The sequence below is a fragment of the Dendropsophus ebraccatus genome, chromosome 2, assembly GCF_027789765.1.
Source record: "Dendropsophus ebraccatus isolate aDenEbr1 chromosome 2, aDenEbr1.pat, whole genome shotgun sequence".
NCBI classification, from domain to species: Eukaryota; Metazoa; Chordata; class Amphibia; order Anura; family Hylidae; genus Dendropsophus; species Dendropsophus ebraccatus.
The window spans coordinates 82,152,987-82,166,766 of record NC_091455.1 but is presented as its reverse complement, the minus strand read 5'-3'; the positions used below and the strand labels follow the sequence as shown (position 1 = coordinate 82,166,766).

The following is a 13,780-nucleotide window of genomic DNA, read 5'->3' as shown; positions in this document are numbered from 1 at the left end:
AGTTTAAAAGTTGTTTTTTAGGACAATAACTGCATCACCTGCCGAACGGACCCAAGAACAGATCTTGGATTTAAGGGGTTATCCAGTGCTATAAAAACATGGCCACTTTCTTCCAGAGACAGCCCCGCTCTTGTCTCCAGCTTGGGCGAGGTTTTGCTGCTCAGTTCCATTGAAGTGAAGGAAGCTTAATTGCAAACCGCACCTGAACTGGAGACAAGAGTCGTGTTGTCTCTGAAAGAAAGTGGCCATGTTTTTGTAGCACTGGATAACCCCTTTAAAAGCAGCTATCTGAAAGGTACAAGCAGTTTGGAGGGGGGGGGGGGGTTGTGGGTACAGAGTTGCTTTAACCCCTTAAGGTCAAAGCCAATTTTTGTTTTTGCGCCTTTTGCTTTTTCCATTTTATGTTTAAAAGTCCTTAGCGCTTGCATTTTTTCACCTAGAGACTTGTATGAGCGCTTATTTTTTGCGTTCTTTGCAATGACAGGCATTATTTTTACATAAAATATGCTGCTAAACCAGAAAAAAATCATTTGCGCTGTCAAATTGAAAAAAAAAAAACGAATTTGTTTTGATTTCGGGGAGTTTTGCATTTACGTTCGCCCTATGGTAAAACTGACTTGTTATGCATGTTCCTCAAGTTGTTACGATTACAATGATATGTAACATGTATAACTTTTATATTATCTGATGGCTTTTAAAAAATTCAAACCATTGTTAACAAATATATGTCCCATAAAATCGCTCCATTCCCAGGCTTACAACGCTTTTATCCTTTGGTCTATGGGGCTGTGTCAGGGGTCATTTTTTGCGCCATGATGTGTTCTTTCTATGGGTACCTTGATTGCGCACATACGACTTTTTGATCACTTTTTATTACATTTTTTTCTGGATTTGATGCAACCAAAAATGCGCAATTTTGCACTTTGGAATTTTTATGCGCTGACGCCGTTTACCGTGCGAGATCAGAAATGTGATAAATTAATAGTTCGGGTGATTACGTGCGCGGCGATACTAAATATGTTTATTTTATTTATTAATTTATATTTATTAAATGGGAAAGGGGGGTGATTTGGACTTTTATTAAGGGAGGGGATTTTTTATTAATAAAAACACTTTACTTTTTTTTTTACATAAACTAGGAGTCCCCCTGGGGGACTTGTATATACACAGCATTGATCTCTCATAGATACACAGCAAAGATCGATTATATCGGTCATAGATTGCTTTGGCCTGCTGCAGGCCACAGCAATCTATTGCCGAGCCAGGATCAGTGTTATCGCGACGCTGAGGCCCGGCACAGGCAGAAGAACGGATCTCCCCCCACGATGGCATCGCGGGGGTGAGATCCATCCCACTAGACACCAGGGATATAAAGTGTAAAGCACTTCAGTGCAGCTGTCAGGTTTGACAGGGATATGAAGTGCTTCATTAGGCGGCGCGGCAACAGCCGCTCTGAACACCCCCCGCGGCACCATGGCGTATCAGGTATGTCATGGGTCGCTAAGGGGTTAAAGGGGTTATCCAGCGCTACAAAAACATGCCCACTTTTTCCCCTACTGTTGTCTCCAGTTCAGGTGCACTTTGCAATTAAGCTCCATTTACTTCAATGGAACAGAGTTTCAAAACCCCACCCAAACTGGAGACAACAGTAGGGGAAAAGTGACCATGTTTTTGTAGCACTGGATAACCCCTTTAAGGCCAAAATAGGATGTAGAGGCAAGGGGTTAAAAGGGCCTTTAAATCGGTTATCCGGCCCAAATACAATTTAAAAAAATATATAAAAAAATATAAAATACATTGGTGGTCAGTTGAGAGTGCTGTTAACACAAAAAATAAATAAATAACACTTATCTGTCCTAGTCCAGTGAAGACACCACAGGAACCGCAAGACAGAAGAGACCAACAGGAGAAGTGAAACAGCGACATGTGCTGGACCAGGACAAGTAAGTGTCACTTGTCTAGTGCATTTATCGTACCCTCTACTGTCCTTCATTTTTTTTTTTTTATTATTTTGCCCAGGCCAAGTTTTAAAACATAATTTGGGATTATATTTTACCCTAGAATCTCAATTTAATATGGGGCCAAGGGAGTACTGTGTCTCTTTTAAAAAACTAACAAACTGGTATATGGAGTCTTACAGGCATTGCAAGGCTTGAGGGACTCCATACACCAGTTCAATGGTCTCTCTAAAGAAAAAAGCTACTCCCTTAGTCCCAACTACAGAAAAAAATGGGAATAAAATAATCGTTGTAGTTACCTCTTCTTTCTCATGGAGCATGATGTGGGCTTTGAGGCTGGCCACACGGGAAAACTTCTTGTTGCATGCTGGGCACATAGGATCATCCACATTGTGGGTGGACTTATGTAGTGTAAGGTTAAACTCAATATTAAAGGATAATGGGCACTGATCACACCGATGAGGCTGCAAAAAAAAAAAAAAAAAAAAAAAAAAAAAAAAAAAAGTTAATAAACAACACAGTAAAGAACATAGGCTTGTATGACACTTAACGCATTTATGGTGTTGATGTCCAATTATTTGTGAAGTTGATTATGCGCAACATCTGTAATGAAGAGTCAAAGAGGAGTTGCAGCTCCGCATTTGTGCCGCACTCTGGCACGCCTCACCACTGCTTCCTCCTCCCTCTTTTTATGACTAATCAGTGCTGCCTGGCCTCCTGCTCCCTCAGCTGTCAGCCAGTGTTGATTTCAGACATAAACTGCCTAAAGAAGACTGATCTGCAATCAGATATAGTTGAATCTCAATGCCTAGCTGTTTTGGAACTGTGGATAGAAATGAAATATAGGTTTATTTATTTTTTGTCATTATCAGCAAATGCAAAGGATTCCCAATCAGGTCAAAATAGTTTTAAAAGACAATTTTTATACAACAATGAGAAAAATAAATAACTATTTATTTTATTTTTAACAGAGGAACAGAACTGAATGAGGATGAGGAATTGAAAAAATGTTGTTCATGTCCAGACAGATGATTTACCCCTAGACCACAACCGTATCTGATTGGCAATCAGTCCTCCATAGGCAGTTTATGACTAAAATCAACACTCAGACACTGGCTAGTGTGCCAGAGTGCAGCACAAATGTTGGGCCATAACCCCTCTTTGGCTCTTCATTAGAGTAGGAGACAAATTACCAAAAGGTACCATGCTAACAAGGGGACCACCAGCTACAGCTTGGAGAGAGAGAGACATAGCAAACATTTTCATCAGCTGGGTTCTGAGTGCTCAGACCCTGGCTGATCAGGAGAACGAGCCGGAAGAAGTCCACAATTCATGTATTCTCTCTTGGCTTTTTCATGTGATTGAGACAGCCACATAATGGGGCTGTCTTGCTCACAAAGACATGGAGCACCGAAATCACACATATAACTTATCTACTGTTCAGAGAAGTCTAATCAGAAGTGGTCTTCATGGATGAATTCTTGCCAAAAACCCATACCTATGATGTGGAAAAAAATGACACAAAGAGGCACAAAAACTGGGGTGCAAAAAATGGCAGCAAGTGCCCTAGACTAATGAGTCAAAGCTGTAACAGAAGGAGGTTTGTTCCCCGAAGTGCTGGAGAACGTATGTCTGCAGGCAATAGTATATCACAGTGGAGGTTGCTTACAAGACTGAGGCTGCATTTCAGTAAATGGAGTTGTGGATTTGGTCAGAATTATGGTGGGAAATACAGGCATATACTTATCCATAACACAATACCATGGGGAGGTGACTGGCGCCAACTTTATTCTGCAGCAAACATACACCTAATGTCATTAGGAACTATCAGCAGCATAAAGAAGGACAAGGTGCAGTGGATGTGATGATATGTCCCGAACAGAGCCCCAATCATCTAGTCTGTTTAGGATTAAAAAAAAAAAAAAAAAAAGATACAGCGGCTTATATCTACAGATATGTGCTTAGTTCTCCAAGAGGTTTGGAACAACCCCCCTGCCAAGTGCCTTTAAAAACTGTGTGCAAGTACAGGAAGAATTGATTGATGAGGTTTTGAAGACAAAGTCCGTCTTCACTGGCTTCTCTGTAATGAAGACGTGTTTGCCTGATAATGCACAGATAAGAAGTCAGGGGGGAGGCTGGGAGATTGCTTCTTGAGTACAGAAGGAGGCTTTTTTGGCTGATAAAACCTATTACAGAGTTTCTTAAAATCGCTTATACTACTGATTTCTGCAATAAAAAAAAATGTGACAGTTACGCTTTAAATATTTTTGCAAATAAATTACGTGAACTTGTCTCCTTCTCCTGAAATGCTGCTCTTTACCTCTCATTGTTGACAGCTCATTGTCTAGGTTACCTACCAGCACACTGCTCTAAAAACAGTGGTCTGGCAGGTGTATATAGATATAGTATACATATATAAAAATCAGGCACCTAAGACATGGAGTTCTCAGATGTAAAATAAGATTTTACATCTGACACAATGTTACATCTAGAGGTTGTAGGTTTCAAGCTCTGCAGTAAAACCATCCTATACAATGATAAGTATCTGCAAGTACAGGTAGCTGGTTCCTTACCTTATCATTCCGCTCATGATCTCGCATGTGTTTCTGGTACTGTGTCTCCTTACTGAATGTCAGCATACAAATGTCACACTTATGGGATGACCCCTGGTAAGGGTAGCTGGTATTCTCTGCATTTGCTAGCAAAATACTGTCTGCATAGATTTACCATAGAGAAGAAAAGGACCAGGTTATTAATGTGTTGTAGTTTTGGTAATCAGCATGTCACAATGAAGTACCATGAAAAGTCAGAACAGAAAAAAATGTTACATGACCTCATATGTTACATTATTTAAAGGGAAAACAAATGCAGGACCAAATGTAAGGAAATATATAATTTATCTTTTATTCACATATATGTAGAAAAATAATATACAAAATACTTTAAAAACAGTATAGGAGCTGATACATGAACAGATCCCCAGGAATTGGTGGCAGTAGATATACAAACACAATAAATATCCACAATACAAAAAATGTATACAGTAAATGGTGTTAGTAATCTAAGTACACAGAGCACTGGGCATATAGCTAAGTAATATTATATGAAGTGATATGTAAAACAAATACAAATACAAAACCAACGTCCATAACCATAAATACTACCCATAGAAGTTGTCCTTAGTGCAATGACCACCATACCACTCACCCGACGCGCGTTTCGCATATTAGCTTTATCGAGGGTGATGTCACAAGTGGCAAGCTCTCCTTATTTATATCACAGTCAACCAATCATGTACATACCCCACATGTGTTGTATATAGATATAATCAATCACCATTATGTGTCTGCCTCGGCAGCCCGGAAGTGACGTCATCTCCGAGTCACGTGGAATCACATGACCGGAGTCAACACTCATATATATATATATATATATATATATATATATATATATATATATATACCTACATGTATAAATACATAAACATATATGAGTATATATTACCATGCGTCTTATATAAACCCCCACCTACTTAGAATTACAATATTCACAAGTGATCCGTACATAATACACGCCAAACCGGATGTGATGAAATATCGCGTGATCGCCCCGGCTGGTCACATGACTCAGAACAACGTCATGGACCGGATCACCCTCGATAAAGCTAATACGCGAAACGCGCGTCGGGTGGGTGGTATGGTGGTCATTGCACTAAGGACAACTTCTATGGGTAGTATTTATGGTTATGGACATTGGTTTTGTATTTGTATTTGTTTTACATATCACTTCATATAATATTACTTAGCTATATGCCCAATGCCCAGTGCTCTGTGTACGTAGATTAATAACACCATTTACTGTATACATTTTTTGTATTGTGGATATTTATTGTGTTTGTATATCTACTGCCACCAATTCCTGGGGATCTGTTCATGTATCAGCTCCTATACTGTTTTTAAAGTATTTTGTATATTATTTTTCTACATATATGTGAATAAAAGATAAATTATATATTTTCTTACATTTGGTCCTGCATTTGTTTTTTGGTGGTATCATCCCACCTTCTTTTTGGTTTGATATATAGGGTTTGCAAGAGGACCTCTTTATATATTTGGAGCACATATAGGTATACATAGATTATTTAAAGGGAACCAATCAGCCACTAACGGGTCTCTCTGCCTGTCAATCATCCCCGAACTGCGATCCTCTCCCAGCCTTGCATGCTGGAATAAAACTTCTCTTTCCCCTGATGCGAAGCGACTGCTGCACAGTAGATCAAGATGATTGGTTCCCTTTAAAGCAGGGGTGGGGAACCTCCGGCCCGCGGGCCGCATCCGGCCCCTGAGACCTCCCGATGCGGCCCGCGGCTCCCCTGTGACACGCGCTGCTTTGGAGGAGGAAGGAGCCGGCGCACACAGCATCCTCTGTGACAGCTGCCGTGCTGTCTGTGTCGGCTCCTTCCTCCTCCAAAGCGGCGCGTGTCTTCAGTCTCCTGCGGGCCGCGCGCGATGACGTCATTTCATCGCGCGCCGCCTGCAGGAGAAGACCGGCACAGAGGACCTGGGAGAGAAGAGGACCTGGACAGCGTGGGAACGGAGGTAAGGTGAGAGGGATGTTTATTTTTTTTTTTATTTGGGGGTTAAATAGGCTACCAGGGACATGCCTGATGGGGGGGGGGGGGGATAACTAGGCTACAGGGACATGACTGATGGGGGGGGGAAAACTAGGCTACCAGGGACATGACTGATGGGGGGGGGGGGGATAACTAGGCTACCAGGGACATGACTGATGGGGGGGGGGGATAACTAGGATACCAGGGACATGACTGATGGGGGGGGGGATAACTAGGCTACCAGGGACATGACTGATGGGGGGGGGATAACTAGGCTACCAGGGACATGACTGATGGGGGGGGGATAACTAGGCTACCAGGGACATGACTGATGGGGGGGGGGGGGGGATAACTAGGCTACCAGGGACATGACTGAGGGGGGGGGGATAACTAGGCTACCAGGGACATGACTGATGGGGGGGGGGGGGGATAACTAGGCTACCAGGGACATGACTGTTGGGGGTTAACTGGTCCACCAGGCATATGACTGTTGGGGGTTAACTGGTCCACCAGGGACATGACTGTTGGGGGTTAACTAGGCTACCAGGGACATGACTGTTGGGGGTTAACTAGGCTACCAGGGACATGACTGTTGGGGGTTAACTAGGCTACCAGGGACATGACTGTTGGGGGTTAACTAGGCCACCAGGGACATGACTGTTGGGGGTTAACTAGGCCACCAGGGACATGACTAATGGGGGTTAACTAGGCCACCAGGGACAGGCCTGATGGGGGGTTAACTAGGCTACCAGGGACATGCCTGATGGGGGGTTAACTAGGCTACCAGGGACATGACTGAGGGATTAACTAGGCTACCAGGGACATGACTGTTGGGGGTTAACTAGGCTACCAGGGACATGACTGATGTGGGTTAACTAGGCTACCAGGGACATGCCTGATGGGGGTTAACTGGTCCACCAGGGACAGGCCTGATGGGGGTTAGCTAGGCCACCAGGGACATGACTGTTGGGGGTTAACTAGGCCACCAGGGACATGACTAATGGGGGTTAATTAGGCTACCAGGGACATGCCTGATGGGGGTTTAACTAGGCTACCAGGGACATGCCTGATGGGGGTTAACTAGGCTACCAGGGACATGCCTGATGGGGGTTAACTAGTCCACCAGGGACAAGACTGATGCGGGTTAACTAGGCTACCAGGGACATGACTGATGGGGGTTAACTAGTCCACCAGGGACATGACTGATGGGGGTTAACTAGGCTACCAGGGACATGCCTGGTGGGGGTTAACTAGGCTACCAGGGACATGGCTGGGGGGGTTAACTAGGCTACCAGGGGCATGGCTGGGGGGGTTAACTAGGCTACCAGGGACATGGCTGGGGGTTAACTACAATAGCAGGGGCACTAGGCGAACAATACTTTGCCTTTCCCTGGGTGCTGCAAACCCCCGCTACTAACTGCCGCGCACGGTATGCGGCCCTCGAATGATTTTATAAATGCCCGACCGGCCCTCGACATGGAAAAGGTTCCCCACCCCTGCTTTAAAGGGAACCACTCAGCCCAATCAGGCTGATATGGTTTCCTGAACCGCTGTATACAGCTGTTCTCTTTAATACCACAAACAATGACAGTCAACAAATGACATTTTGGTAGTGTGTTAAGGGGGGAAAAAAAGTATCCCTCAACTGTATGTCCCAAACATGGCGAGACTAAAGGCTTGCCTTGGTCTGATATGTAATGTGATGCACGCAGCTACCCACAGTACAGCAAATGTGCCGCTGGGCAGGGTAAAAACTTTGAAGGGTCCTTTATACCAAAGAAGCAAAAGGTCACATTCCCACCAATCAACATGTGATGAGATACCTTAGAGATATGCCATCCCCTGTGAAAGTGGGAAGACCCCCTTAAAGCGACTCTGTACCCACAATCTGTCCCCCCAAAAACCACTTGTACCTTCGGATAGCTGCTTTTAATCCAAGATCTGTCCTGGGGTCCGTTCGGCAGGGGATGCAGTTATTGTCATAAAAACAACTTTTAATCCTACAGCTCTATGTCTAATGGCCGGGGCTTACATTTGTATATGCATTAGGCTGGCACCACCTCTCCGTCCTTCCTCCCCACCCTCCTCATTATTAGGAATGATCCAGGAACATTTACTGCTGTTTGAGCTTTGCACAGGTGTATTAACGATCCAGCCCATGTTCATTATACACACAGGTGGGGAATAGGAAACAATCTGCCTGGAGCATTCCTAATGATGAGGAGGGTGGGGAGGAAGGACAGAGAGGTGGTGCCAGCCTAATGCATATACAAATGTAAGCCCCGGCCATTAGACATAGAGCTGTAGGATTAAAAGTTGTTTTTATGACAATAACTGCATCCCCTGCCGAATGCACCCCAGGACAGATCTTGGATTAAAGGGAACCTGTCACCCCCCGTGCCGGGGTGACAGGCTCCCGACCCCCCGTTAGAGCCCCATATACTTACCTAATCCCGCCGGGTCCCGCTTCTGGAGGTGGTCGGGTGACGGAGATCTCAGCCGCTGCAGCCCGGCGCGCGCGCTGAGAGATGAGTCCAACGCTCATAGAGAATGACGGAGCGCTGGACTCTCCTGTCATTCTCTATGAGCGTTGGACTCATCTCTCAGCGCGCGCGCCGGGCTGCAGCGGCTGAGATCTCCGTCACCCGACCACCTCCAGAAGCGGGACCCGGCGGGATTAGGTAAGTATATGGGGCTCTAACGGGGGTCGGGAGCCTGTCACCCCGGCACGGGGGGGTGACAGGTTCCCTTTAAAAGCAGCTATCTGAAGGTACAAGTGGTTTGGGAGGTCAGATTGTGGGTACAGAGTCGCTTTAAAAGCTCTTTTTACCCTGTGTTGTGCAAGGTTCGCTGGAGGTATACCTCACATGTATAGCTATGATGAATGGCACTTATATACATTAGGGGGCTTGTACGGATGGGATCCCGCACATCTCCCTGCATTTACTTTTTTCTGTGATTACCTTTCCCTCCATGTTTTCACTGATGGTCCGGTGTTGTTTGATATTGCTCACACAGTAGGCCTAGCGTGCCTAATGTTGTTAGCAACTTCCACATTATCAACTTTCCTTTCTATCATAGTCATGTTTACACATTGATTTGAGGTTTTAAATGGAAACTATCAACAGGTTAGAAGCATCTAACCTGCTGATATGTCCTTATAGAGCATAATGAATATAAGCAAAGCAGAGGTTTTCTCCAATATACGTTAGTGACAGGCCACCCAGTGCACCAAAATGCTTTTCTAGCATATGAAATAACCTACAAATATCCCAGAAATGACACTGAGGCTAAAGGGAAGAAAATGATCTTTATCCTCAACGCCCTGTGCATTATAGGGACATAGCAGCAGTTTGGTTGTTTCTAACCTGCTGATAGTTTCATTTTCTCAGTATTTCAGGGTGGGATTGTTTGTCTATTGTTAATTTTTGTGATTTTGAATAAAGTTTACATTATTGCTACATTTTTGGAGTGCCAGTTTAAGTCTGTGTGACCTTTATTCTTTTTTCTGGCTTTGCACTTATATACATAGATGAACAAAAAAAAAAAAAAGACACCTGTGTTACTATTCTATACAGGAATTAAACACGAACCTCAACAGAAACCAAGCATCTTTGGCATCTGTTGGGTATCTGAAATTGGGGTTGTATGGGGGGGGGGGGGGGGGAGGTGAAAATGGCCACTATGTATAGAGGACTAAGAATACATCACTCTAAATCTGGTCTGCATAAAGGGGTGGTTTTCTGGGAAGGGGACACTGTATATAGGTGCTCCGACTAGATACACTGATGATATATAAATCAGCATAAGCAAATATCCCAAACCATGGGACAGGACTAAGGATGGTCCGAACCTGCCGAGGTTCGGGTTCGTATGAACCCGAACGTTCGGCATCAGATTCCCGCTGTATGGCTATATCCAGCGGTCCTCCCGCTGTACCCACCCTCTCCACGGAGCGGGCAGACAGCAGGAATCATTGCTGAGAGTTCGGGTTTGTACGAACCCCAACCTCGGCAGGTTCGGACCATACCTAGACAGGACAACTTGTAGGTGCAAAATCTTTCTTCTTTATAGTATCAAAATCAAGACATACGACATAACATCCAAAAAGGAATACAAAATGTGTCACACAGTGCTGAGGACGAGTAGGCGCTGGTCTTCACACGTCGGCCGTGGTGCTCTTCATATCCGTCCACAGAGGCTCTCACCCTCCAGGAGAAACAGATGACGTAGGCATGCACGCTACGTTTCTGCGATTGAACCTCCTTGAAACGTATCGTGCATGTCTACGTCATCTTCTCCCGGAGGGTGAGAGCCTTTGAGGACAGGGATCTGTAGAGCACCAGGGCCGAGGTGTGGAGACCAGCGCCTACTCGTCCTCAGCACTGTGTGACATATTTTGTATTTCTTTTTGGATGTTAAGTCATATGTCTTGATTGTGATACTATAAAGAAGAAAGACTTTGCAGCTACAAGTTGTCCTGTCCCATGGTTTTGGATATTTGCTGGAGTATATACCAAGCTTAGCGACTTGGTTCAGGACTAAGGGCCCTATTCCACCGTTTAATCGTTCGAATCTAAACAATAATCGTTCAGTTGAAATGCAGTTAACGATTAACGACCGAACGAGAAATCGTTGATCGCTTTATAAGACCTGGACCTATTTTTATCGTTGCTCGTTCGCAAAACGTTCGCATTGAATAAGACATCGGTCGTTTGCAATAGATACGAACGCAATAGCGAAGAAATAGCGAAGGAAAAACTATCGCAATTACTATCATAAGTAACGATTATCGTTCCAAGGAAATGAGTGAACATTTTCAGGTCTTTCGTAATAGCGGTCGTTTGAGATCGTTAACGATTATGCAAACCATAATCGTCTGGTAGAATAGGGCCCTAAGTCACACAGTGCGGTTAAGCACCAGTTTGCATATTGTGTATTGTTATAATCAGCATAAACCACAGATGCTTAATCCATGGATCCGGCACCTGTTATTAAGGGGAAACTCTAAGCACGTTAGACAAATCTAAAATATTGATAGATGCCTATTGTGCACGAGGCGCTGAGGATGTGCATTTCCCGTGCTATTTGTAATTTATTCCAGCGTCTAAAAAGGCTGTTTGTAGCGCTGGGGGAGGGGCTACCACTCCTAGAGCACTGATCTGCCCCTGACCAGTGATTATTGGTGGAGTAGGGTGGCCAGGAGAGCTCTGTCGGCAGTAGTGCCACCCCAAGTGTTCCAAATGGAATTACAGGAACAACGCTGAGGATGAAGGTAAGACATACCTTCATCCGTAAAACTCTGTGTGTAATAAGGAGCTATCAGCAGGTTACATTTGTCTAACCCGCTGTCACGTGCCTATACGGCACAGGGTGTTGAGGAGGCAGGTAGTCTTCTTCCCTTCATCCTCAGCACCATTCTTTTATAATCGTCTACTTTATGACTATGTAATTAGGCAGTTCTGCACTCCTGCCCCCGATGCACAGAAATGCTGAATTACTTATCCTGCTTTCTCAGCGTCTCTCTATCGGGACATAACAAGTTATGCCCCTATTCCACTGGTCGTCAGAGGAGCAAACGATCGCTCTTAGCACTCGTTTCCCGCTCGCTGCCGCCGCTATTCAGCGCGGCGGCAGCGAGCGGGTGAGTGCGGGAGGGGCGTCGGGGAGGCTGCCCGGGGGATAGCTAGATCATCCGGGCAGCCCATAGGATATAGTAGCATCTGCTGCCGATGCTCCTATTCAACGAAGCGACGGCAGCAGATCGCTGCTATATCAGTCGCTTGTTTTTCAACATGTTTGAAAAACAAGCGACTGCAACGATCAGCCGACATGAACGATGTCGGCTGATCGTTGCACTCTATTCCACGGGACGATTATTGTCCGTAGCGGCCGATATCGGCCAAATACGAACGATAACCGTTCCGTGGAATAGGGCCTTTAGTCCTCCATGCCGCTGCTGTTCCCTCTTACAGTAATGGAGAACTTCTACATGTGCCCGGTCCTCTCTGCACCTATACGGCTACACCTCCACCGCAAGACACAAATAAATGCACAAAAAATGCAATATTTGCTGTTGCATCTGAATGGAACTGGCAATGGCGACCCAGAAAGCAGTCTACCACACAAGGGGCCAAACTAACCAGGAGCCCAGTGCCTTGTGTGACAATGACACAAAGAGCATCTCGCAGACTAGTCACACACTACAGTGTTTCCCCATAGGACAGACATGCGCTATATTGTCAGTACAGCGGCGGTGACGTGACACAGCCCTCAGCAGCCGCTCTCTCAGTGAGGGCGCCGTTCACACAGTAGCAGCAGGAGCCGCACACCTAGCAGCCGGCCGCGCACTGCTCCGCTCTCATCTGCCGCAGCCTCTAGTCCGGGTGCTGCGTCCCCTCCCGTATCATTCCGCCCTGTCTCCGGGCGAAGACGCCTCACACTCACAGCGCGGTCTCTCCTCCATATCCGGGGACTATATACGCTTCTGTACACACAAGTAACAAGCGGTACCGCCAGCCTCTCTCCTTTACAGCCGCCGCCGTCCTCCATGTGCCCGCGCCATGTATTTTTTTACCTGAACCTGAACCATCCCCGGCCCGTGATTTCGGGGGTCGGCCCCGCGGCATTTGTCCCGGATTATTTTTCCTTTCAGGTTAATGTCGCTTCTTCCTCTTTTTTCACAACGGCGGCGGAAGCAGCAGCATACACAGGAGGGAGGAGAAGGAAGAAGACGCGTCCGCGGCGGAGGAAGCGGAGTGGGGCGGGGCTATGGTCGTGATGTCACGGACCGGTGGCTGGGCTGTGAGATTAGCGGTTACCGCTTGCTGCCCGGTGTGAGGGCCGTAACTGCGGTGAAGGGAGCAGAGCGGTCAGGGCTTACGGCTCATAATGTCACATAAGCGGGTCTGGCATGGAATGCTGGGAACTGTAGTCCTTCCTCTCACAGGTAGCACAGGGCGGCAGCCATGTTTACTCCTGGCAATGCTGCTGAAGTTTATTGAGTTAGAGGGTCACTGGCCCCGAGTTACTATAACGGTATGAGACGAACAGCGTCTTATTTGCCCATAGTAACCAATCACCTCAGGTTTCATTACTAAAATTGCTCTGGTAGAATACAAGCTAAACTGGGATTGGTTGCTATGGACAACTACAACTGAAGCTAGTTTTGCCTTTGACGTTGTTAATAGATCTGGGTCACTAATGGTGC

At 45.7% G+C, this 13,780-nt stretch overlaps 1 protein-coding gene across 6 annotated transcripts in view; it reads right to left on the bottom strand.

Annotated features, from left to right (window-relative positions):
• The window catches only part of ZNF236 (zinc finger protein 236), a 170,631-nt gene extending 157,057 nt beyond the window's left edge, over positions 1-13,574 (bottom strand). For 2 of the 6 annotated variants that reach the window (XM_069957866.1, XM_069957867.1), the window contains exons 1-3: positions 13,148-13,573; positions 4,532-4,671; positions 2,258-2,422 (exon numbers count right to left, since the gene is read on the bottom strand). In XM_069957866.1, coding sequence (XP_069813967.1) covers positions 2,258-2,422; positions 4,532-4,671; positions 13,148-13,199 — 357 coding nt within the window. In that variant the 5' untranslated portion in view covers positions 13,200-13,573. The other 4 variants (XM_069957871.1, XM_069957868.1, XM_069957870.1 and 1 more) reach the window with 4 other exon arrangements.
• Positions 13,575-13,780: the final 206 nt, after the last annotated feature.